This window comes from Dioscorea cayenensis, chromosome 9 (assembly GCF_009730915.1).
Source record: "Dioscorea cayenensis subsp. rotundata cultivar TDr96_F1 chromosome 9, TDr96_F1_v2_PseudoChromosome.rev07_lg8_w22 25.fasta, whole genome shotgun sequence".
Classification (NCBI taxonomy): domain Eukaryota; kingdom Viridiplantae; phylum Streptophyta; class Magnoliopsida; order Dioscoreales; family Dioscoreaceae; genus Dioscorea; species Dioscorea cayenensis.
In genome coordinates, this window is record NC_052479.1 from 30,613,670 (window position 1) to 30,639,777 (window position 26,108).

Consider the following 26,108-nt stretch of genomic DNA (forward strand, 5'->3'; position numbering starts at 1 on the left):
TCCACAGTCCACACTCAGCTCCTTTTTTTTTTCTTTAGTTTTTTATTTTATTTTTGCAATCTAATTGGTTTACATTTGGACTTTAATGTCAAGAATAAAGTTGCACAATTTATCCTTTTCCACATTTTAAATCAGAGAAGACTTGAGATAGAGACATGAATTCCTTTTTTTTTTTAAAGTCAAAATCTGCTCTAATTGACACTTATGGCTCAATGCTCCTCTCTTTATTTATTTATTACAATTTTTAAATTTTTTATTCTTTGCAAATTTAATTAAGAATACCAAGTTGCTTTGTTCTCTAAATAATTGAGAATAAGAGAAGATATGTTCGTAAATAATTTTTATGAAGAATACTCTTATATGATAATATTCTTTCATGTGAATAATATCATATAAAAATCTAATATAGTCAATTTTATTTTTTGGATCTTGTTTAGAGATATTTTTGTCGGCAATTTTTGTCGGTAAGATCTAGTATTTTTAATTGAATATCTTTAGGAATATATGATCATGACTCATGAGTTTTTTAATATGAAAAGTTTATTGTATATTTCATAATCAATCACCTATCATTATATTATATATAATTAAATCCACCTTATTTTTGGTCATTCCCTTACATTGCATCATACTCGCTATTGAATCACAGCCGTCCATTGTTCATAATAGAACGGTCCCCATTAAATCGCACTCATGATTGAATCACAGCCATCCGTTAATCAGCACGGGCCAAATTCCAAAGGACAATGAAGGCAAAGCCCAGAATAAATCATACTCGAGATTAAATCACAACAGTTTGATTCCAGCCCAAGGCCCAGTTCCATGAACCTCAAACAGCCCAAACTGGGGAAAAGAACCGATGGCCAGCCCATGAAAACTAGAGCTAATTCTACGGTCCAGATTAAATCAAACTCACGATTAAATCACAGCCGAGCCCAGTTCTCATGACAAAGGCCCAAAAAGGCAAGAACGGAAGCCCACTAGCCCAAAGATCATTTTACGGTCTAGATTGAATCGCAAGTGTGATTGAATCAGAGCCGTCCAATGTTGAAGTCCTCGTTTCTCAAAAACCCTAGAAATGGAGCAGTTCTTCTCCTCCTTCTCTTCAAGCCCTCGCCGCCGAGATCTTTCATCCAGAAGCCCCAATCTAGGGTTCCGATCTGGCTCTTCTCAAGGAGATGGCGGCGAAGGAGGCGGTGGTGCCGGAGTCGGTGCTGAAGAAGAGGAAGAGAGAGGAGGAATGGGCGCTGGCGAAGAAGCAGGAGCTGGATGGCAGGAAGAAGAAGGATAAGGAAAACCGCAGGGTTATTTTCTCTCGTGCTCGGCAGTACGCCAAAGAGTACGAGACTCAGGTAAGTGAGATCTCTTTGTTGCTTGGTTGGCTTGCTGTGGTTGATGACTGTGGAATGAGGGTGTGAGGTTTTGCGCCTTTGTAGGAGAAGGAGCTGATCCAATTGAAGCGGGAGTCGAGGCTCAAGGGAGGTTTTTATGTCAGCCCTGAACCCAAGCTTCTCTTCATCATCCGTATCCGGGGGTATGCTGTTTTATCTTGTCTCTACTCACTGATTCATTATTTTGTTGAGTATTGTGGTGTTTTTGATGGATTTTTCATGCAAGCTCTCTATTTGTGCGTATGATTATCATATTGTATATTGCTAAGAACTGGTGTCAATTGCTGTGCTTGTTTTTGTGAATCATTAACTTCACGGGTCGATAAAAATTGATGCTTTGGAGCTCAAAGTGAGAGTGAAAAAGAAATTACATTATGAGGTTTGAGGCCATTCCTTTTATCAACATGCTGATCGTTTGAGAGTTGCTGAATTTCCGCTCATTGTCAACAAAACTCGTGAATGTGCCATATGTACAAGTTCCAACTTGCCTTTTGTTAAATCTAATTCCTCTTTCTGATTGTTTTCTTCAATATATTGTTGTCAGTTAAAATGTTATTTCAAGACTAAGTAATGGGTTCATATATTACATGTTTATCGTAGATGGCTTTAGAATAGATGTAACAATCTGTGGTATTGTTTTGTTGGCATGCATTTGTCAGGCATTTAGTTTGTTTAGTGTCTATGCAGATGATGTATGAGCTCCTTCTTGTTCTAGTGTTGAATATGTAGTCGGAACTATTTTTATTCCGTTCTGTTGAATGCTGATTTTGGACTGTTTCTTGGTTTTAATTTCTTTTGATGTGTGTTTTTATTGACTTATTAAACCTTTTGATGGCTTCGGAGTTAAGTGTCAATCTAGTTGGAATCATGTCTTGTAAGTAGAAGATGAGCAATTTGAAATCATGTATATGCCATAGTGATACATGTTATTGTAAGGCAAAATTATATTGGCAGACTTAAATTATCACAGTGAATTGCCATGGAGTACAATGATTTTCTATAAGCTCACTGTGTCTTATTTTCTGATGGTTCGTGTTTATTGGAGTATGTGGACTGCTGTTATGTGGTGCTTATCTAAATTCATTAAATCTGGGTCTTCTATTTGCTTGATAATTTTGGGAATGGCATTATGTAATTTGATATCTTTGTTATTCCACCTTGTTACTGATTATATCTTTTCAAACAATGTAGTATCAATGCCATGCACCCAAAGACCAGGAAAATCTTGCAGCTCCTGCGTCTGAGACAGGTAAACAGTGTAAAATACTTGTTTTGCCATATTTACCGGTTACATTTTTGTTTAATATAATTGTACGTGTGCAGATATTCAATGGTGTGTTCCTTAAAGTTAACAAGGCTACAATGAACATGTTGCACAGGGTTGAGCCTTATGTGACATATGGGTATTAAATGCTTGTGATTTTTTATTGTATATGCATTTGCCACTATCCTTTTGTGTATAGAGATTGTTCATGGTCGACTTGTCGATATTCTAGGTACCCAAATTTGAAGAGTGTTAGGGAATTGATATACAAGAGGGGTTATGGAAAACTGAACAAGCAGAGGACCCCACTGGCTGAGAACTCCGTCATTGAACAGGTTTAAACCTGATACCGAAGGGTTTTCTTTTTGCAATTTTATTTGGTTTGTAGTCATCTATTGATTTGCAATGTTCTTTTTTCTTCTTTGATCATTATAGGCCTTGGGAAAGTATGGCATTATCTGCATTGAAGATTTAATCCATGAGATCATGACTGTTGGTCCCCACTTCAAGGAGGCAAACAACTTCCTGTGGCCATTCAAACTCAAGGCACCTTTGGGTGGTCTTAAGAAGAAGAGGAATCATTATGTCGAAGGTGGTGATGCCGGAAACCGGGAGAACTACATCAATGAGCTTATCAGACGGATGAACTAGAATTTGTTTCTCTTCGAGATCTTTTTAATCGGCTGTCACATAGGGCAGATTATATTCGAAATTTAATTTTTTAAATGCAATGCATTCTTGTGGAGAGGAACCTTGAACACATTTTGCAGTTTTGATTTTGAAATTTAAGAACCTGAGATAATAATATGTTATGCAGAATGATTCTTGTAATTTTGTGGTGGTGGTGGTGGTGCTATATGATATATTGATATATATCATCCTCAATTGCATCCAGACTTAAACTCAACTTTAATGGTAGGTCTATTATTTCTTTAAGGATTGGGTGATTTGTGATTACTTATAACTAGTATGAATTTTGCTTTCAGTGAAGTTATTTTGGTCTGAATGTTATTGTTATTATTGTTACATTTGTTTTTGTATTATTTTCGGCCACTCTATAATAATGTGACTGATTATTTCCTAAATTTGGTTTTTTATAAAGTGAGATTTTAAGTTGCAGGTTTAGTAGCCAGCCCGGCAGCCCTAATGTTCTTAATTTTGAATGATCATCTAATCTATGATTAATTATTTAATTGGAAGAAGGTGGTAGGTGGCATTTCATTCTCTGAATTAGGCCAGATCTGTTCAATGCTATCAACTTTGTACCTTTGATGGGAGGAGCACTTTGGTTTTTTTATTATTCATTTAATTTTTATATTTTATCACTAAGATGTGAATTTAAGATAATATATATATATATATGTAAATAATAATATTAATTTTCAAATTGCCTAAATAAAATGATCCAGTCAGTGTGAATTGAAACTGACTTGTTTGGTGAGAGCTATAATTTCCTCATAAACAAACAGTATGCAAAAACAATGTGTCACTTTTCTCCCTTTTAACTTGTTAACTCATATATATATATATATATATATAAGAGTATATAATAAAGTTTGTGGTTGTGGTTGTGGTTGTGTTTTTCATAAAAGAAAAAGAAGAGAATTATTAACTAAACTCCCCAGAGTGAAGCCTGTCTTGGATCTCACCACTTTTTTCACATCAATCCAAATAAAATTTTATTAATTTTATCTTTTCCATGCAGCACCACATCTTGATATGATTTTCATGCTGGACTAAGAAAGTATGAAATTATTAAAACATGCTGATGATAAGGACATTTATGGAAGTGTTCACTATTTTTGGACTTAAAAACATAGCTCCCCCCAAAATCATGGAGGACCCACTCTAATATAAAACATGCATTAAAATCATATAAATCAACTCCTATTGGACATGCTTGTGCATCACAATACCCCTCTCTTGTTTTTCTCTCTCATGATTTAATTAGTTAATGCTTGATTTGCTATGTATTAAAAACATTTCTTCATTATTAAGTTTTATGTTTTTTTTTTTTTTTTGAATCTCTGACCATTCTTCTTCTTCTTCATCATCTTCATCTTCTTAAAAGAGTGAATAGTAATGGTCAAAATGGAAGTGCTATGAGTTTGTTGATATGCATTGTATTCATATTTATAATAATAATAATAATAATAATAATAATATTATAGCATGAGTTTTGCATTTGTACTTGAATTTCTCTTCTTTCTTTTTCCACATTCAAATTATTTTTTTTCCATGATATAAATTCAACACTTTGAATGACTCCATAAACTAATAAACTTACCACACATTAATAATAATAATAATAATAATAATAATAATGATAAATTACTAGACAACAAAATCCCTCCATAGACTTCACACACCATTCATGCATCTCCTCCAAAATCCTATTCACCACCATTACCATTACCATTACCATTATCATTACCATTAACTCTTAAAAACTTCATTTCTCTATAAAACAATACAAAATAAACACACATCTTCAATCCATTAACAACAACAACAACAATAAAACATACATATTAATCCACCAATCAAATGCACATAAACCATCATCATCATCATCATCCATATATGTACACACTACACATATAAATTAAAGAGAAAAAAAAAAAGAAGAAGAACAAAAGTTATAAAAGTAAGTTAAAAAGTAAGTAAGAATGCTAAGGATAAGTCTCAAGACGGCGAGAACAATTAGTGCAAGAGTACTTCCTCTTGTTCTTAATGCAAATTGGAAGACAACAAAGCCTACGAGTGCTCTCAAAGTCTGTTGCCATAACCATCCCTCCACAATAAGGACACTTCCCTGGTGCTTCTTGACTTCCCAACACTCTCTCCTCTTCTTCACAAAGAAACACTAGACACATGATCAATGATCTCTCTTTCTCTTTAACTTCTTCTCTTTTTCTCTTCCTCTCTTTCTTTCTATCTATCTTTCTATCTTTCTTTTTATATATATATATATATAGGAATTAGAAAAAAATGAATTTATATATATATATATATATATTTGAGGGGTATAAATGGAAAGAAAGAAAGAAAGAAGAAGAGAAAAGAAGAAGGAAAGGACAAGGGAAAAAAAGCACCAACCAAATTTATTCTTTTGTACCAAACTCACACATTTGCTTGGTGTACCATTTCCATGTGAGGCTCTTGTTACCCAATAACATAATGTATCCGTTTATTTATTATTAGTAGTACCCATAATTTATTTATTTATTTATTTATTGTTGTCAATTTGTGGAGTGTTTTGCTTTTAGTTGTTAATAATCCCACCAACATAAATTTTTTTTAAAAAAATAGATAATTGCTTTTGTGCTTATGTTGAAGTGGGGAGTTACCCATATGCGTGTGTAAAACATTATATATGTGTTTGTGTGGAGGATTAGTTTTATGAGAAAATTCTTAGATAAATTATTTATGAATGTCTCTCACTACTGTTGTATTGAAATTCAACAATTAATATCATTCATAGTTAATATCATTTATTATGTTAATAATATTTTTAAACAATACTATGAATAATGTTAAGTGGGATAAATGATGTTTTTATAAATAATAGCATACTAAAAAAATGAGATAAACAATATTTTTTTATCTCAATTATCTGATCTTCCATCGTTGTAATAATAAAATAAATTTCACCCATTCATCCTTATTTACTCCCCCTCCCCTCCTATTTAAATTGGTCATCTGTAGATACTTTACGCGTGTCCGTAGATGAAAAATGCCCATATATATATACATATATATTCAGAAATATACATAATTGACATGTCAAATATGGGCATATGCATGGAGTGCAATTACAATCTCAATAATACATGTGCTCTCACCCCTGTGTAAAATGACATTCGAACCTATGTCTTTAGTCAAACACAAATATCTTATGTAAAAAAATCCAATACCTATAGATTAAACGATCATTGATAAAAAAATAATATTTATTTATATACCAACTTTATAATATGGTTATCGTTTTCTTATTTTTTTTTTCTGATATCAAATATTGAGTGCTTAAATTAAGCTCCCCAATTAAAAAAGTTGAGGATTTGTCACTTATTCATATTTATAAAAAAAATTAACATATCTATATTTTTTCTCACGGGAAAAAAAAATGAGGTGAAGTCTAGTAATTATAGTCATAGAAAAGAATATGAGAAAAATATGATATTTATATAGTAATTACTCATTTATGTGGCGGTAGGCAAGAAAAAGGCCCAAAATTTGTAACTGTTTTAGATTAATACCAAACTTTAATGTAGGATTTTACAAAATAAAATAAAATAAATATAAAACTTTGGAAATAAATGAACATAAGAACAAATATTATTATTATTATTTTTAGTTGAACAAGCAATGAATATACATTTGAATGATATATATATATATATATTAAAAGTCTTGAACATAATATTAATTAATAGCGCACATGGATATAATTTGAATTTGACTGACATAGACATAGGCTGTGGATATAAAATAAATGAAATGACAACCAAACTGTAAAATTAAAAGTAATTTAATGAAGTATTCATTTACTCCTACTAGAGTTTTCAATAATCCAACATTAAAGACGTTACAACTAATTAAAAAGTTTAAATATGCATATAATAAGAAGCATGTTTAAGAGGAATATTACTATAGCTGGATTTAAAATTATTTTCTTTTGTTAATAATATAATAATTAGACTTTGTTATCATTTAAGTTTATGTATAATAATTTTTTTTAAATATTAAAGGACAAAAATGCTATCTAACCCACTCGGATCCGCATGAGAGAAAAAGGATCCGCTAACAAGGAGTAGGTGAAGTGAGGTTGAGGTTTGCTTATTCTCACCGGTTCACAGGTCGGAGAGAGGTGGGGGGTGGTGACGGGATACACAAAGTCATGTCGCCGGTCACGTGATTAAGACTAGTGGGCATTGGCCGTACACATGTGTCGTTTAGTTGTTATGTGGGCCCCACTGGGAACAAAGAGATCCCAACCGTGAGATCGATTTAGGTATGGACGGTGGAGAATGGTTTGGGTGGTGTGGGGGCCCACATGTTGGGTAGTGGGACCACACGTGGCAAGTTTATCTTGCATCGCATCCTCGTGACTGTACGAACGAGTCTCGCACAGGATCGAGACTCGCTTTTGGACTTGTTTAAATGGGACCATAATTACTGCAGTGCAGGGCACTGCCACGTGATATTACACCAAGATCACGTGCACACGGCTTCATTCCCAAAAACAATGGAAATTGTTTTTTTTTAAAAAAAAACCCTTCTCCTGCTTCCCCAAAGTACACACACTATGAACATTGTTTTTTAGGTCAGGTACAGCGCAATTTAAGAAAGTTTTGGTACAAGAAAAATTCAAAATGGGAGACAGAGCAATTAAAAATATTATTATTATTATTATTTTAATTTAAATAAAAAATCATAATGATAGATTTGTCTCTAACTACCGACAATCACTATTGGTAGTCTGTTGTTACTATCGATCATCATCGGCCAAGTCACTGGTGTTATCCAACCATAGTCTATTTGAAATGAATTTCCAGATTAATAGAAAGGAAGTTTCATCCGAATAAATCTGAATTTCTATTCTATAATCGACCAAACTATCTATGAGGCTGAAAGCCCTCACAACCTAGGCACAACGACATAATTATTAAGGGAATGCTCTACCACTGAGCTAATAGCCTGTCGTGGAGGGACATGGCTTCCGACCATCGGAATAGTTTGGCCATTATTATTGGCTCACTTCGACCATCAGCATAGTTTGACCATCATTATTGGCTCACTTCTCAAACAGCATAAAGAGTATCATAGTAATTATTCATTCTTTGTGCCACGAAATATATTATGTTGTCCATTAAATATCAAATATAGAACAAGACAAATACTCAGTGTTATATTTCACCCATTCATACTTTGTTGTACTCATGTGCCAATGAAACCTACCCTTAATTTTACTAGCTCTGAATATTTGTTCAACAATTTGCACAAAATTATCATTAAAAAAAAAATCACAAGAATACAAATGAAATGATTCAGCAATTTGATTTATTCCATGGAATGTGATGGAAATTCCAATTTAATAGTATTAAAAATCAAAGAAAGAAAGTGTTGTCTCTTACTGTAATTCAAGATGATCCAATTACTATTTAATGGAAAACAATATTAATTATTCAAACACGACTCATTTATATATATTTTATAAAATAGACAGAGCATCCAATTTGTACTGATTAAAATGCATGGTAAAGTGTGACTTGGTCTGTTCAAAGATTAATAAACACATGGGCTGCAAACACTCAGTATTCAACCCAGTTGTTTTTTAAGTCTTGGTAAACTAATCAAATAAAGAACAACATTACAGTGTTATCAATAAATCAATAAAAATATACATTATTATATACTACTACATTTTATAAATCATTATTAGAAAACAATAAGGAAAAATGATCAGAATGAAAGAAATGGTACATTAATAACTCAATTAAAATGAAGATTGTTTTTGGGTTAGAATCAAGAGCTGAACTAGCACAAGATGGAATACATATTATAGATGGAAGGATGGTATATAATACTTTACATTAAAAAGCATATATAAGGTGACTAATTGGTGCCGGAAAGAAAATGCGCACGGGCGAGAATGTACTCCTTCCCAGCCACAAAAACACCGGTTTGCGACCACTGCACATCCTCCCAGCTCAAATTATCCTCGAGCACCTGCATAATCAAATAACCGAAAGGAAAAAAAAAAATAATAAGTACACAAATTGAAGGAAGTTCTTGGCGTTAATTGATCATTAACTAGTGCTTTCTAAACTCTTAAAGTATAAAGTATCATCTTGTACAATGGCAAATTATAATTGCACACATGATTTGCTGGTTTACGACGAGAACATGTTATACCGAACAGGGAAAACGGAAAACTATCATACGGTTAACCTGATCATTTAAGATAATAGGAACTGTTGGATTTGCAAGAGAAAAGAAAATGGTATAATACCTCTAGATGCTCGACGGGTAATGGGATTCCAACAGAATGCATTAGATTCTGAGGAAGAGGTATCATACAGCGTGACCATCGAAACACATCTGTAACAATGTCCCGGTCGTGATTTTTGTCACCGGTCTGGACATTATGATGTTTTTCCGGCTCTGTATCTGGTGGCTGGGTGGAACCTGGGGTGGTGCCAATGCAGATAGCCTTCTCTCCATTGAAGCAGAGCTCATACCTGAAATAAAGGATATTCTTACTTTTACAATGAAATTTTCTACAATGATGAACATGCAGTAGTAGAAGTTGATTGCATTGCAAGTCAGACAGCTGCTATTAATACCAGATGGTGGTTCCATAACTAACAAATTTAGCACCACAATTCAATGGATTATGACTAGTGTTATTGACAAGTTTTCACTGGCCTATAAATAGAATGTAATTAGTCCAAGAATTTAATCTAGTATACATATATATATATCTCTATAGTAGAAGGAAAAAGAAAGAAGATATTGTCAGTATTCTAAAGTAAAAACCTCCTTAAGATACAATCATTAGAAAAATCATACCTCTTAAAATGTGTTTCAAGATACAAAACTTCACCCTTTTTAAGTCGAGCTGATGTATGGAACGGCTTCTTTAGTCCCTTGTCAGCCACTGCACTGATACTATATTTCAGCCTGATGCAATGAATAGAAGCTGAGTCAAGATATTGTGATAACATGGATGGAAAGAAACACAGAACTTGGTGGGCATATAAAACTAAAACATGATGGTGTAAATAAAAATTCAATTCCAATCAAAAGAAAATATGCAACAAGACTAAAAATTAGAAGTAGACAATGCAGTTAGACAGCAAATAAATAAATAAATAATGAAGGGAAAAGGAAAATGTACAACAAAAAAAAAAATCTGGAACGTGAAGAAGAGATGGCAGCAAGATCCACCAAACAAGAATAACAAGAAGATGCCCTTTGTGATAAAACACACAACATGCACAATCAACTTGAGCAAAATAGGATTTTTCACAAGCCAAACTTATCATACACGAATACAAATATAATCCATAAATTGGCTATTCTTGGATAAGAGAGCATTATCACATTAGTGGAGTACAAAATATTACAGAAGAATGTTCTCAGTTCAAAATGAAGAATAATACCAGGGTTCATTGCAGAGGTTGTACTGAACTGTCACTTCACGGACAAACCTCTGTTGCCGCAACGCATTCTGTATACATAATCCATGGCCTTTTCCAAATTAGAACAAGCAAAAAGCAAACTGACTACAGAAAATTCAGGCAAGTATCTCAATGATTAATATACTAAATTAGCATTGCATATTGTCATACATGAGATTTAATCAAGTCCTTTTGTCAGGAAAAAAAAATTTAAGGCACAGCCACAATCATTTCGTTCCATTACCAACATAAATTCAATTACCGATAACCACTGAAAGAAAAAGGATATGTACAACGATGTAGAATATCAGAAGAATATCGCACTCTAAAAACCACATTACTATCATCTCCATTGGTCATTTAAGGCACGTGTCTATTATTGTCAATGAATCTTTCCATCAAGATCTGTGCATAATTACTCAGGTTAATTTGGATATTGCAGTTGGAGGCCTCTGGACACCTGACTTGTGACAAAAGAAAATTTAAAAGAGGGCCACTTGGTTACCGAAGCTGCAGCCCTTGTTGTCATTGTCCGTTCAACAGACACGGGAGCAAGAGTAGGTTCCATTGCAGATGTATGTGTGAGATGAGCCTCTAAGTCAATTGTTCCACCACACTTCTGCCACATGACAGAAAGGTGAACCGCAAAGTCAACAAAAGAATGAGATGAAATACTGAAGACAAAAATCTACACACTCTCATGTTCAAGCATAAGAACACAGATGAAGAAAATGCAAACTATTTCAAGATCTTCATTAGAGTCCAACAACATCAAAAATATGCACCAAAGCAAAAGGTATTACGCTACCTTGACTATGCAGCACCGCTCAACGTGAAAACTACAACCAATTCCAGCACCCCAACCACGGGAGCGGACATTGTTTCTCAGTGTTGAAGTGTAGCCTAAACAAACAAAAGGCAAGTTTAAAACAAGCTATACTCACCAAGTGAAAATACATTTAACTATTCACCAGCTACAAACAACAAAAATAATAATAGAAGCATAATCATCTCGAAAGATTTACCAGTAAAAAAAATTGCAACAGCAGGACAACCAAAACTATTGTTTAATCCTAAGATGTTGAACATGCTTGATTCTGTTTGATATGAGAATCTAAAACTATAACTAAAGAAAGCAGGTGATGCTCAATCAGACTGGCAGAAACTGACATTGAAAAAAATCCAGAAGAAAGAATCACCATATCTTGCCGTAAATATCATACATGTAGGCATAAAAGGAAATGGAAACATCCTTCCTGGAATTCCAGGTCTTACCAGCAGCAGCAAGAACATTCTTTGCATAAGAGCTTTTATAAGGTAAATCATTTGTGGTTTGAGGACTACTACAACTCCAAAACAAGCACTTAGTAATATACCTGAATTTCCTACAAACATGCATGTAATAGATCTAATAATGCCAGAAATCTTGTTTCTCTTCCATAGCCTTGCAGCATCTGTCAAAAATACTATGGAATAGATAGCATTTGTTCCCTTTAAAATGCAAACTTACAATCTTGCGGGGGGAGAACTCGAACAGTTGCTCGTAATTCAAGAATGGGGGATGGAGGAGGTGATGATGTTGGGCGACAATAACCAGTATGCATGAGAACTGCCAAAAAAGACCCATAAGATTGTTATTAACATTGGGATAAATGACATTTAAAAAAAAAAAAAAATCAATTGGCATACCTGCAACGAGATCTGAATCATTTGTGTATATATCAGTTCCCCACAACTGGCCACCTCTTACCTGCACCATATGGCCCTTAGTCACCATAACGTTTTCATATTATATTTATTCTAAAAGACCAAAAATTAGATAGTGCAATGAGGACAAATTTCAAAAGGTGCTGCCAAAAGGCAAAAGCTCATCAAGCTAATCATTCAATGATGCTTATATCTTTAACTCTGAGATCTCTGTCTATGATGTGCTACATTTATCAATCTGTGGAGTATGAAAATGAGCCAAAGCAGAATGTCAAATTACAGAGACAAAATCCCCAATTCCAGAAGTTTAAACATGAAATCAGGAATCTGTAACATACTCACAAGCATGTGAAAACAAAAGCAAGGTATGATCACAGAAAAAGTGAATGAGATAATGGATAATGGATGGCACAAGAAAATAACATTTGTAGTCTTCTTCTGAGACTCATCAACAAGCCGTCGGCTTTTCAAAAACATGCATGTGATAATATACAAGGAAAGAAAACCAAAACAAGCACCTTTCTGTTAGCCAAGAAAACATGAACAATATATGATTCGGAAACAGAAAAGAAGTATTTCCTTGCCTATTTATCACTTACTTGATGATTTGAAGAAGTCACATTTTCCGCAGGAATCCGAATTTCCAATGTTGGAAAGTTTTTTAGGTTTTCATCATTTTTATGCTCTTGAGATACTTCAAATTCTTTCCAGGATTTAAGAAGCTCTTGCATACACTCACCAGCTTTGTAAACAATGGAACATGCTTCAGATTTACCTGCACTACTATAACTGGTTTAAGATGTGTACATAATGTGTAAAGGTAAACACATACTACCAACAAGTTCTTCTGGAAAAACATCAGTAACATTTATGTCACATAGCCGGAAAAGGTTCAAAATGGTATAAATTATTCTTATAAATAAACATGTTAAACCGTCTTCTTCTTCTTCTTTTAAGCATTTGTTAATAGAGAATGGTACAACTCACCAGACTGCCAATAAAAAAAGTGATTCATGAAAGAGACAAGCATGATAATTGGCAAGAAATAATAAATCATACCCACTCAATAACAAATCCAGAAACTCACGAAAGTCAAAGACTTCAGCAAGTGGTTGACCCTTGACTATCTTGTCTCCGTGTGATAAAAGATGGCAATTAGGAGTGGTTAAGTAATACAAGATCAATTCTCAAATTACATATAAAGGTGATTTGTACATGAAAAGCAGCATGTGAGGTTTTCTAATCAGAGAGTCACCGAAACTTATAGACCTCCTAATAGATTTAGTGCCACAGAGAGTGAGCAGCATGAGTTTAAATTAAGGGCATCAAATGAAATGGACTGTTAATGTCAGAAGAAAAAATGCTAACATGACAGAAAGCTGAAATAACTCCAATGGCACTGACGACAAGCTTCATATTAGACGACACATACTATTAAAGCAAAGATAGAGACAACAATAAGGAAGAAAATTTTTAGTGATCTAGTGATAAAAATGACACAAACCTCTATACTTACAATTTTGCTCATATTGCTTTGGTTCTCTTTTTGCCTTTCAGATTTAATTTATCATTAAGATGGGGGAAAAAGAGAAGAATCATGCATCATATGCGCAAGCTGATAAACCTTACAACAGCTTCTCAGGAAGTATGTATAAAGGATAATTTGGATGTCATTGCCAATTGGGAGACTGGACATTAAGGAGCACTTTGAGAAGACACAACACAATGGGTATTGTGATAATACCATAAGAATTCAAGGACAGTTTGTAAGATGTTTGTAGAAATTGCTCAAAGCTAATCTATTGTCAGGAAGATAAATTTGAAGCAATAAGATTTCTTTCCAACTTGAAATTAAGAAATTGAGGCATGAGTCGCTTAAACATAAAATATAAGTATTTGGCTGACCTTGAGATCTGCAAATAAGAAAAAACAAGAACCCATCAGATGATGTTTAGTGAAAAAACAAAGATGCATATTAATGCAGCAAAGAAATCCTAGATAGATGTATAAATGCAGGGGATAAAAGTTCTAACATTTAAAGTTAAATGAATCTGATTCATAACCAGGATACCCACATAAATTTCATGCCAAAAATGCAACTTACCCCTCCGAATCACGCATTCTCGAACGAAAGCGAGGTTCTCGATGAGGTGTTTGAGAAGTCCCTCTGGATCTTAACATTCTCCTACGCTGTTGAACACCAGAGGCAAAACTTTCCTTATCCTTTTCCACAGCAACATCTCCTTCCAGAGAAGCATTATCAGATTCCTTTTCATAAAACTTTCCATGAGGTTCAGACCTGTCACTTGCACCAATGTCCTGTTCTCTTTTTTTCTCCTTCAAGTCTCCATCATATGCTCTCCGACTCTCATCTTTTGTCAATTTTGGCTCTATTACTATGGTTTCCTCAGTGGTCCTAACAGATCCATCCAGCAGCTCTGTCTCATTATAGACATTCTTCTTATCATTTACATTGGATGAGTCCAGCTTATTGGAATCTAACTCCTTGTTCCACTCCTTTTCACCTTGAGCATCTTTCCGGTCCTTTTCTGTTTCTCTCTCCACTCTCATGAGATCCTTCCTTTCAGTACTGGCACTACCTAGCAAACTACTGCTCCGGCGGTCATTTTTATCCTTGTCTCTTTCTCCAAAATCTCTATGCTTCTCATCCTTCCTTTTCCTATCCCTATCTCTCAATTTATCTTCTGCTTTCAAATCAATTTTGTTTTCACCAACCGCCTCACGGCCTTCTGAAGAACCCTTATCTTCAGGCATTGAAAAATCTTTCCCACCTTCTTCTGCAATTTGTACCCCGTGACGTGAAACTCGCCAAGAATCAAAACCACTGCCTTGCAAGTCATAATATCTTTTGCCCCTGTGGCCTTCTTTTCCATCTTTCCAACTAATGTAGGAATGTGAAGTGGGGTAGCCTTCTTTTTCAGATTTTAAATCACCTTTGTTGGTGGTAAGAGGCCCCCTATCAGATCTTAATTCTCTTTCTTCCCCTTTGCTGTCTAGTTTTACATCATGCTCAAGCTTACTGCCTTGAGAATCCTTCCTGGTGTCAGCATATGTCTCCCTAATTTCCGTCTTTGTTTCTCTATAATCAGCTTTCACATCTCTGACATCCTTGGGAATTCTGGATTCTGGCTTGCTTTCTGGAATAATAGGATGCTCCACAGGCATGTTAGACGATGGCGACATCCGATGAATAAGGGATAATCTCTTATCAACGTCAAGCAAATCAGTGCGTTGAACTTTTGCCATTCGCCCATCCTGCCCAGGCTCAAGGGGTAGGTGAAAATCATTACTGCCTGGCTGAATCAATTTCCCAGAAAAGCCAGAAGATATGTTAGCTTCATCAAGTGTTCGCTTTGCTGGCGTAGAATGGCTTCCATCATCATGTGACCTCTTGGGAGTGCCACTCATACTGTTTGAGTTATTAGCACTCATAAAACTTTTTGACAGAACATATACAAGTGACGAGCTAGGCAATGGATGCTAACTTGAATTGCTTCGGTAGATATTTGTGTAGCACCTTCCTGTAAATAGAAATAAGTCAGTCGCAAAAGATAATAGCATGAAAAGGGATCAGCAAATAGTACTACAAGGACATCTACATGGTAGACAATGATAAATTAAATATAGAAGAAAACATTGAACCTTCAAACAGTATTTGTAAATTACTGTAATGCAGATGTCATCTTCTTCAAGAGATACTTCTCGGCTGTTCTCTGGTTCTTATGCTATGCACTGATGGAGTGTGTGAAAAGTGAACAGGTTTAGGAACTTCAAATTCATGCTGATACCAAAGTATATAATATTAAATTGCACAATAATCTTGATTAAAAGATATTACTAACAAAGCCACAATGGAAATAAAGCATTAAACGATAAAACAACTCAGGATCGAATACCTCCAAAGAAGAATGATTAAAGGCATATCTAGAGAAATAATCGAACAATATAGGTAACTCAGAGCAATGTACAATACTGGGACCAGGCATGCCAATTACGGAAAGCGACAACAGAAATAAAATAGAATATCAATTAGTAGAAGACATATAAGACTTTGAGAACGGTGGCCGTTGTAGGGTTTTCAATCAGACAAAAACCAGTGGCTAGTCAAAAACTCAAGTTAAGACATTTACTCCAAACATGAAACAGATTAACACATGCTTTCCAGAATGAAAAAATCTTTCAACAAATACACGTTATCAACATCGGGAGTAACCATGAATCCACTCAAATCTCCTCAATGTGTTCCTTTCACAAGAAATCAAAAAGACTCATCAGTCTTAACTAGTTGAATCCATTATCATATTTATACGCACTATTTTCAGTTAGAACAATACATTATATTTCTCAGCAAGAACAAGAGCCATACAGAAGCACTGCTTCACATACCACATCAAATTTCATCTGCAGAGATCTAAACACCAAGGGCAATGATTTCCATCACAAACAGCATCACTGACACAATATTATCCAACCTTAATCACAAAAGATTTAAAAAGCAAAGTACACATATCGAAAGAAAACAGTATTGAAATCTCAACCACTAAAGCAAACCACCTAAAATCCAAAAATTCTGTAAGCAAAAACTCAATTTGGAACAAAATCAAACCAAAAAACCACAGATTCAAACATCGAAAACAGCAGAAGATCACAGGCAAAGGAGATGATGAAAACACACATATCTGTGAACAAAACACACAAATGAGCCATAAATCACATCATCAAACGCAAGAAAACAACATATAAAACGGAATTAAAAGAAGAAGAAGCACTAATAAGACGGTAAATAGCTGTGCTTTTCTCACCGAGCGATGTCTTTGCGGCCACCTCTCAAGAACAATGCTCTCTCACGAGGCCTCTCTCTGTTGTCGCTCTCTCTATTCGAGTCTCCTTTCCTTATTAGGCATGGAATTTTGCACACAAGACCTTCAAAAGTTCATTAATTAAAATTACACAAATACCCTCCTTTTTTTTTTCCAAGTTATCTAAATTAAATATATGCTATTTATTTTAGTCAAATTAGGTACTTAAATATAATCATTATTTTCATGTACCTAAAAAGAATACTTGAGAGAATTTAAACATGGATGTTGAAAAAAAAAAAGTTAAAAAAAAAAACCTTTTTTATTAAATTATTTAACAATTTAGTGTAATAATACATGGTCAATTACCATATTTGTGAGTTTGTCGCCCAGATTAATTTTATTTTTCAAAAATAAACACTCCAAAATTAATTATTTTTAATAATAAATTAAAAAAGAAATTAAACACAAATTCATTACCTATAATACCTTTTAAAAACGGAGACCATAGACGATGATAGTAATAATAATAATAATAATAATGTTACATTTGATTATTCAGATAATATCATGATTATTTCAATTCATCAACTCAGGACAGCAAATTCTCTGGATGATAACATCAAAATGTTGCAGAGAATTTGATAATGTAGCTACAGTAACCTGCATGATGAATAATTCATACACAAATAGGGCTACAACAAAACCCTAATCTCATTTGTGAGCCCATAAAGTAATAATAAAAAGAAAAACATAAACTAACATGATAAAAAATCCCTCAGGAGTTCAAAGATGTGACTAGCAATCTCTACTCAGTAGAACATAGTCTGCCTATGAAAATTTTTTGGAGTTAAAAGGACTAATGAGCCCATCTTCCTTCCTTCCTGCCGCCGGAAAACCTAACCGGGGGCCTTGGTACAGCCTTCCCGTCCGATCCTTTCGTTCCATTGGTTTGATTGTTTTGAGGAACAATCCTTAAAGGATGAGCTTCAGTGTTAAAAACCCACTCGTCGAAGGAGATGTAGGATGGTGGCGAGAACAAGAGATATAGATACTTGAGTGTCTCGGCGAGGAAAAAGCTTTGCATCATGTCGTCTTTTACGCCAGTATTTACCTGAAAAAAATAAAATAAAAACGACAAGAAAGAGGATGAACATGAGAGTACTGCAGGGTATGAAAACCGGGGAGATGAATTTGGTATTTGGACATACATCTCTTAATCCAACATAACCGGAATCGATGCGGGAGTTCTTTTCGAATGCTTGGAATATGTTCCAACCCCAGTCTTGGTATGTCTTGTTGCCGGTGAAACGCCAAAGATACATGAGTGACTCAACTGTCTCTGGTCTCAGTATATTCCATGATGTGCCAACATTCATGTCCTGCATTTACAATTTCAGATCGGCGGGGTTTATAAGAGCGCTGCAACATATGAACTTTAGTTTTAGGAGGAACTATTTTTGACCTGTCCATTGCTGAAATAATAGTTCTCTCCTGCTAATTTTGTTGGAGTCGATTGGTAGAAATTGTAACAGGTCCATGCCAGCTGCAAACACAAAAAAGGACATAACTGCTCACTGATGCTGCACGGAATTATTCATCAGTCACTGGTTCACTTTCCAACTAAAACATCGATATGAGAGGACTACTGATGGTTTGTTGTTAAAAACTAGTAAATCATATGTTATGACTACTGACAACAGATGATAAATGGTCCTCAACGTGCACTAGTACAGAGTAGTGTGACCAATATGTGGCACAAGCACTAAGAATGGTAAACTGAAATAGTGGACAAGTATCACTATCAAGGGGTATACAAGTTAAGCTTGCTAAAAGGACCTATTAACACAGTGGTTGCTTCATAAGCAAATGAATGATAAATGACAATGATCTCAAGATGTAATAATTGCGACTAATTCACATACATTCCTGTTTTATGCAGACTAGAATTTCATGCCGGTAATTCTATAAATGGCAGTATGAGAATCAATTTGATGAGTCATAAGTTTGCTTAATTACTGCACCTATCGAAGTCAAGTGATAGCTTAACCAAAATTGTTTGTTATATATGCTAGAGAAGTTCACCTCTTTTGAAAGCTCTAAAAACTTTTCAGCTTTCTCGGGACCATAACCAAAAGATCCTAATGCAAGCATGCCGGGGACAAAGCATGCAAGTTCATCCATCTGCATATATTTAAACCAATAGCAAGTTAGTGTCTGACAATATAACCGATTCAACAGAATCACCTTGAAAGAGGCACAAGAATTACAACAAGAGACTACCTTATGGGACAATGAAGCACCATTTTTCTCACATAAATATGTGAATGATGATGGTGTAGTTTTCTGGACAAGGCTCAACAGGCCTTCCATTGACTTCTCCCACATTTCTCTGTTTTAACATATGATCAAATATTACCAATTGCCGGCCATTGTTGAAAAAATAATAGAGAAGGTAAAGAGTTAAAAACATAGTGCTGCTTTACACACCAAAGATTATGAGGTTGATATAAACTGTGATGAAATTGCAGTGATAAATATTACACGAACCCAATTAAAAATAAAAAAATCACAGAAAAGGAGACTTAAACACAAACCTGTAATGCTTGACACTTTCACTTTTATTCCCTTGTATCCAGGCTTTAAGCAAATATTCATAGAAACTGCAATATAGTGGCAGTTAGAATCAATAGTAACTTGAGGGCAACCAATTGAAATATAATAGTTAATGAGTTCCTGCAGAACATGCAAGTGAAACAGCACTATGTGCTAAACAACAGAAGAGGACTTACCTGTCTCCCATGGCCCCAAATGTTATCGTGGAATGTGATGGTGTGCCTGAATGAGGATTTATGTAGATTGGAAGTAACCCGTCATCAGGATATGTCTTTTGGAGCTGTGTAATTACATTCTCCACCTGAATAGCAAAACAGACATCTCATTAAAAGAAATAGATTAAAACTCTAGGAAACTCAAAGTTTTTAGCATGAGAACACTTGGTGATTAGGATGAATGAGCGTGTGTAAACAAAATCTACTAACAGTCATGGCAGGCTCAGGTGATGCAGCGCATGAAACTTAGTTCATTGGAGTCTAGGATAAGTCAGCAAGATCATTCCTTTTGTGATTCAATATTTATAGGAGTTTAGAATAAGAAAGGAGATCATTCATTTCATATTGTTGTATTACTCCTCTAGTCAAGAGGCAAGCTGCAGCACTGAATGAGACAAAGTCTGAATTTAGTTCCAGTAATTTGTTTGTTTGACTCTAGTAAGAGGTGAAGGTGTTTAACTCATTGAGTTTGTAATGCAGGCTATGCTAAGCAATGACACCTAGGATTTTTAGGCAATCACACCTAGAGAATCTAAGAAATCACATTTAGAAGAAAAAACAACCGCACCTTAATATAATACTTCAGTGACTAATTCCAAACTCATCTCTCTATTTATAAACATTTGAGAACTTATCGAAAGACTTAGTTAAAATAAAGCTTATCTAGACCTCTAAACTCATCTATAAACTCAGCATGTAATAATATTCAAGACAAATCCACATGATTTGGCACACTCATAAGCCAAAAATTGAAACTACCAAACTACCTCTAACACCTAAACATATGATCTTTATTTTTAAACAACTTATCAGAATTAATAATAGCAGTCTCTGTTCTGCATCAATTTTAGTTTATGAAACATGTGTTTCCTATTCCTTATTTATTCCCTCTATTTCCCAGCCACTTTCTCACATGGAATGCCTTCTACAAGCTAACAACAACCTCACCTGGACAACTAAAACCATAACCTTATAATGACAATTACAACTAATTTCATCTTAGATCTGGGTTATTGGGGAAGCAAACAGTAGAAGTAACTCTTCTACAAACAAAAGACAATTACCTTCTGTTGGTATTTTGGTTCCCCAGTTCGCTGAGATAAAGCTATAAACTCAAGCTGCTCAGTGCCGGAATCTGCTAGGATGCTGGAACCCTGCCAGAAGATAAAAATATAACTCTTTATGGAGACAACAACTAGGCATGCAATGGAAAGTATAATACCACCACTAAGGTTGTGTTTAGAAAACCGAAGGAATACCAAATAAAATTGCAGCTGGGAAAAGCTAAACCAGAAGATACCAAACAAAAAAAGAAGGGTCGATTGTCAGTTGAAGAAAATATGTAGAATATATCTAGTCACGGCAATCAACTGAAACGGCAAATACATTTTACTGACAACTTTTATGTTATCTAAATTCCTTGTGGCCTGTGCAATGCATGTTAAATTACTGCCACAACATAAATGTGATCAGGTTCTCAAGCAATCATTCATGGGCAACTGATTGTAGGTACATGCCTTATAATAGCAAGCAACTTGATAGTATTACAGAAAGCCAGGACAGAAACCTTCAGGGTAATTTGGCGCAGTTTCCGCATCATGAGTTAGCCAGTAAGATAGGGAGGGCTGAAGTATCAATGAGAATAACCATTTAAGAAGACTTTATTATGAAATTCTTTCAGAAAACTACATTTGCTGCAGTGCAACAACAATGCAGTTTCCCCTATATAAACTAGAAATAATGCAGACAATGTTGAGATACAGAGATACTCAGATTCAAGTGCCAAACAATGTGCGACTTTAAGTTGCAACATAACTAAGATGTTAGAAGGCATGATAAGACAAGCACCAATTCAAACTGCACAATAATTGGGCACAGAAATAGCTTTACCAACAAAAATGCAACTTTGCATACTCAAAAGAATAAGAAAAACAAAGAAAAGGTGTTCATGAAGTACCCCTGTCCATCCAAAATTATGAGGATTTCCATGAGCCAAATTAATTCTGTTGAAAGGAATTCCTGAAGGTGTATTCCATGCAGGCAGTAACCTATCTGCAATGTCTTTAGCCTTTTCTAGAAATACTCTATCGCCAGATAGATCATAAGCACTAAGAAGTCCACCAACAACTCTGAAAAATTACATTACCGATAAAAGAAAAAAAATGAAGTAAGCATTAAGCATAGGAACACAGCACACAAACTCCACATAAAGTTATTCCCTACGTAAAGAAGACAAAGACTCATAAACTAAACCTTATAACGCAACCTTATGGTTGTCTCAAAAACACTGGCTTCATAATCCTTATTGAAATCTAACGAGTTTGCAACCCACCTGCAATCAAATATAAATCATAGTTCAGAATTTGCAAAGAACACATTGCATGGCAATAATTGGCTTCAAATTTTCATCCATGCATGTAAAATTTGCCTCGCAAACATCATGTAAGCACCACAAACATATGTACTCAAGGTACAACTTACTCTTTAGCCTTCTGAAATTGGTCATGTAGGCCCATTATGTATAATGTATCCAGAGAGTCAACAAGAGTTGCTCCAAGACCACCAAAACTATTTATACCACTCTTCGATTGAGGCTGCCCAAAAAAATATAAACACTCAAAGGCCTGATACATTATGTTCCGACAAAAAACAAATGAAGGAAAAGAAAACAGACTGTCTCCACCAATCTCAAGTCTCTATTTGATAAATATAACAAACCTGAAGTTCATCTTGTCCCCAAGCATACTTCTCGTAAGAATTCCAGGCATGCAGCATAGCCTCTTTCACTTTCTCTCTTCTTTCTTTATCAATAGGATCTAAGGCATCAATATCAGACTTTTCCCCACTGACAGATCTGACTTCATCTGCAATCTCCAATTGCTCCAGGTTCCGCAACTGCATTTACATGATACTAGACTTCTTACAAGAATAGCACCCCAAATCACAAAAAAAAATGTTCTAAAACTACTTGAATAGAACAAAACATCGAGAAATGGTATTCAAGTACCTTATCTTTCAATTGATTCAATTCATCACTCAATTTGGCAACCTCCGCCTGCATATTCAGATCAGATTAAAACCATCAAGCATCCGTTGTTAAGACATATACATAAAAAACAGACAGAAATAACAACCTTTTCCTCACTCTCAAGGAAATGTGATACAGTGAAAAAACAAACATAAAGAGAGACCATTGTTAACATTTTATTTTGGAAAGCAGAACTCTTCAAATTTCTAAGTAGCCGAAAGGCTTATGAACAGATCTACCTAAGGAAACAAATCTAATATTAGGATGTAAATAGGATAAAATTCAACAGTGATAAGGATTATTCAAGAACTTTAAAAAAAAAGTAGTCACTAGATGGTACTCCGGGCGAGGAAAAAGACGATCAACAAACCCAATAGAAAAGGAGCTGTTTTTAAGGTTCCTCACAACAAATCCATAAGGAAATTTAGTGCACCAAGCTATATTAATCAACATCAACAAAAGAAAAAAAATCATTTTTACAAATCAAATCAAAGTTCCAAGAGATTTCAGCCAGATTGGAGTTTCCACAAATAGATCTTAAAAAAACAAAAAAAGGGATATCTTTCCGACAAATCAGAGGGAAGAGAAGACCTCATGATCACGGATAAGAGAAACACGATCCCAGAAGGCGAGGGAGAGCAATACAAACGAAATGAACACGAGAGCCAAGCGCTTCGGTCTCTTCAAGTAATACGATGGTCGGAGGTACCGCCACCGGCTGGAAGACGACGATGACGAAGCCCTGACCCTCGCCATGGAGATCAAGAAACCCTAAACCCTAGAATTCAATCTCTTCTCGGCTTCAAAGAAGAGACGAAACCTTGGCGCTGTGATTCGGGTCTCGCGGGGGTCGCTTCTTGGAACGAAGGAAGACGAGGACCGGTGACTTTAACCAGAGATGGGGCCCACCTCCAGAAGTGGGGTCTTCTCTAGTGTTTGTGGGTCCCGCCAAAGAGCCTTAGCGGATCTAAAACGTTATCGGATTCGGGCGCATACCCTCTCGGACTCGGATCATCAAAAGATTGTGATTAGTGATTACACTTTAAATACCCGGAAAAGAGGGCGATAAATTAATTGTGAGACTAATAATGTTCATATGAAAAATAACATGAAGTTAAGGCACGAGAATTCTATAAAAATATATTTTTTTTAAATATATATATATATATATAAAAGTTTGTCGATGAATTAGAGAGTTAATGGTTTTGTTTATGTTTATAAATAAAATTAAATAAAATTATGTCTTAAATAAATGGATTTATCTAAGACAAAGGAGTTTTTGGTGTTATAATTGTGTTAATTCATCTAGTTTATTTAAATTTAAATAAACGATTAATTTATTATTTAATTATATCAGTTTGAATTTATTTAGTTTTAAAAAAAAAAAATAGAATTGAAGGTAATAATAAGGAATTTATTATTTAATTACAGGTTTATTCACACAAACAGTGTCATTGTAATAAGGGAAAATTACTGTTCACCCCTCGTAATTTTCAAAACTTCCCAAAAACCCCCTCCTACTTTATGCACACCCTGACGACTTCCGTTAGTGTTTAACTTCCCTTTTACCCCCTACCGCTCACTTCAAATGGGTCCATGTTGTGAAATCCCATTTTTAGCTCGAAAATGGTGGGAAAGGAAAGCGCCAAAATCACATCATGTTCAACCTTTTCGAAGCTTTTCACTTGGTTTAACGTTTAAATATTTTACTAACATGTTTAATGTCACACCCACCCCTTCTACCGAGGTAAATGTGGCACCCATCAGTTAAAAATTCCTTTTTTAGCTGAAACCCCGACTACCTCTCGAAACCAAATCGAGTTACAAATTACAATTTATAACTTTACACCAATCTGCAGGATTCAAATACATAAATACAACAAATATAATAACTCAAATTTGTGGAGTACAACCGCTACAAGATCACGATACCAACAAACATAAAGAAAAGTATGGGACCCACTGCAGTCTTGGACTTAACCCTGACTAGCTCTAAACTTGAGCAGTGCAATCTAGGGTCTTGCTCCTGCGATTCATGAAAGACATTCGAGTTGGTCGGTGAGTGGCTTAATAATTTCAAATATTCAAATACGAGTATATATAAAATATATAAATACCAACCTCTCAAATAATTTTTCCAACTTTTCCAAAAATACTGTAATTCTAGCAAAATACATTTTTTAAAGAACTTTTGAAACATAAATTCATCACAAATCAATATCAAATCAATTTTTCTAAGAAAATCCAAATTGTTGTGAGAGATCGCCTCCTAAGAGCGGCAGACTGGGCTCACCCTCATCACAAAAACATAAATTCATCACAAATCAATATCAAATCAATTTTCTAAGAAAATCCAAATTGTTGTGAGAGACCCGCCTCCCTAAGAGCGGCAAATGGGCTCGCCCCTCATCACAACCCAAAATAACAAGTAATATAAAAAAATCCATTCTCAATTCCACGACTGAAAAACTCTCCCCCACTTAGCGCCGTCGCGACTAGGGTTGGGAGCCGCCAAGGTCTTCGCACCCTGACGTTGGCCCATCCGGGTCCCATGTGGTGACTCTAGGATCCCGATGTATAATCCAATCAGGGCTCTACGCTCCCACCTGATCTGGACAAATCAACACTCAGGTCCACCACGCCACCTCTAAAGGTCGGCCCGTGGGGACCCACTATCGCATGAGTCGGGCCTTAGCCCCGTCACCATCCAAACCAACATGTAAATACAAACGAATAAAACAATCTGTATAAATCACATCATAGGATCCTTATCCAGGACAAGCATTCACATCACGAAAATAAACATCATTTCCACAAAAGCCCAATGTCAAAAAGTATAACAATCGATAAAAACCAAGTAAAAATCCGGATCCACGATACC

At 35.0% G+C, this 26,108-nt stretch overlaps 4 protein-coding genes across 8 annotated transcripts; 1 reads left to right on the plus strand and 3 right to left on the minus strand.

The window, feature by feature from the left end:
* Window positions 1-1,088: 1,088 nt before the first annotated feature.
* On the plus strand, window positions 1,089-3,486 carry LOC120269381 (60S ribosomal protein L7-2-like). The gene is made up of 6 exons (XM_039276718.1): window positions 1,089-1,352; window positions 1,437-1,534; window positions 2,583-2,640; window positions 2,715-2,794; window positions 2,888-2,990; window positions 3,091-3,486. The coding sequence occupies exons 1-6, from the start codon at window positions 1,179-1,181 to the stop codon at window positions 3,304-3,306; spliced, it is 729 nt and encodes a 242-aa protein (XP_039132652.1). The 5' UTR covers window positions 1,089-1,178; the 3' UTR covers window positions 3,307-3,486.
* A 1,818-nt stretch (window positions 3,487-5,304) lies between these two features.
* On the minus strand, window positions 5,305-5,581 carry LOC120269422. The gene has a single exon (XM_039276755.1). The coding sequence runs from the start codon at window positions 5,529-5,531 to the stop codon at window positions 5,328-5,330; it is 204 nt and encodes a 67-aa protein (XP_039132689.1). The 5' UTR covers window positions 5,532-5,581; the 3' UTR covers window positions 5,305-5,327.
* Window positions 5,582-9,169: 3,588 nt separating this feature from the next.
* LOC120268859 lies at window positions 9,170-17,437 on the minus strand. Of its 5 annotated transcripts, XM_039276118.1 has the most exons (14): window positions 17,372-17,394; window positions 16,956-17,021; window positions 16,212-16,301; window positions 14,653-16,090; window positions 14,454-14,461; window positions 13,148-13,323; window positions 12,531-12,591; window positions 12,352-12,450; window positions 11,650-11,744; window positions 11,347-11,460; window positions 10,824-10,891; window positions 10,231-10,341; window positions 9,671-9,899; window positions 9,170-9,387 (listed from the first exon to the last, which is right to left on the minus strand). In XM_039276118.1, the coding sequence occupies exons 4-14, from the start codon at window positions 15,999-16,001 to the stop codon at window positions 9,274-9,276; spliced, it is 2,424 nt and encodes an 807-aa protein (XP_039132052.1). In that variant the 5' UTR covers window positions 16,002-16,090; window positions 16,212-16,301; window positions 16,956-17,021; window positions 17,372-17,394; the 3' UTR covers window positions 9,170-9,273. The 5 variants fall into 5 exon arrangements, with proteins under 5 accessions (XP_039132052.1, XP_039132054.1, XP_039132050.1 ...); XM_039276120.1 differs by lacking the exon at window positions 16,956-17,021 and having other exon boundaries at window positions 11,347-11,457; window positions 17,372-17,437; XM_039276116.1 differs by lacking the exon at window positions 16,956-17,021 and having other exon boundaries at window positions 17,372-17,437.
* Window positions 17,438-17,883: 446 nt separating this feature from the next.
* Window positions 17,884-24,098, minus strand: LOC120269145 (mannosyl-oligosaccharide 1,2-alpha-mannosidase MNS1-like). The gene is made up of 14 exons (XM_039276461.1): window positions 23,819-24,098; window positions 23,207-23,254; window positions 22,918-23,094; window positions 22,681-22,793; window positions 22,466-22,531; window positions 22,157-22,328; window positions 21,264-21,353; window positions 20,161-20,285; window positions 19,966-20,031; window positions 19,652-19,760; window positions 19,454-19,552; window positions 18,834-18,914; window positions 18,580-18,750; window positions 17,884-18,482 (listed from the first exon to the last, which is right to left on the minus strand). Exons 1-14 carry the CDS (start codon window positions 23,981-23,983, stop codon window positions 18,228-18,230), a joined length of 1,737 nt encoding a protein of 578 aa, XP_039132395.1. The 5' UTR covers window positions 23,984-24,098; the 3' UTR covers window positions 17,884-18,227.
* Between the last annotated feature and the right edge of the window lie 2,010 nt (window positions 24,099-26,108).

Excerpts from the sequence above, each read along its gene's own strand:
- LOC120269381 (XM_039276718.1), top strand. The coding sequence starts at position 1,179 with ATGGCGGCGAAGGAGGCGGTGGTGCCGGAGTCGGTGCTGAAGAAGAGG. Across the intron at positions 1,535-2,582 it reads TTCATCATCCGTATCCGGGG|TATCAATGCCATGCACCCAA; the intron begins GTATGCTGTTTT and ends CAAACAATGTAG. Across the intron at positions 2,991-3,090 it reads AGAACTCCGTCATTGAACAG|GCCTTGGGAAAGTATGGCAT; the intron begins GTTTAAACCTGA and ends TGATCATTATAG.
- LOC120269422 (XM_039276755.1), bottom strand. The coding sequence starts at position 5,531 with ATGTGTCTAGTGTTTCTTTGTGAAGAAGAGGAGAGAGTGTTGGGAAGT.
- LOC120268859 (XM_039276116.1), bottom strand. The coding sequence starts at position 16,001 with ATGAGTGCTAATAACTCAAACAGTATGAGTGGCACTCCCAAGAGGTCA. Across the intron at positions 10,892-11,346 it reads CAACAAGGGCTGCAGCTTCG|AATGCGTTGCGGCAACAGAG; the intron begins GTAACCAAGTGG and ends TTATGTATACAG. Across the intron at positions 9,900-10,230 it reads CTTGAAACACATTTTAAGAG|GTATGAGCTCTGCTTCAATG; the intron begins GTATGATTTTTC and ends CCTTTATTTCAG.
- LOC120269145 (XM_039276461.1), bottom strand. The coding sequence starts at position 23,983 with ATGGCGAGGGTCAGGGCTTCGTCATCGTCGTCTTCCAGCCGGTGGCGG. Across the intron at positions 23,255-23,818 it reads CTCTTATCCGTGATCATGAG|GCGGAGGTTGCCAAATTGAG; the intron begins GTCTTCTCTTCC and ends CTGAATATGCAG. Across the intron at positions 19,553-19,651 it reads GTGCTTCATTGTCCCATAAG|ATGGATGAACTTGCATGCTT; the intron begins GTAGTCTCTTGT and ends AAATATATGCAG.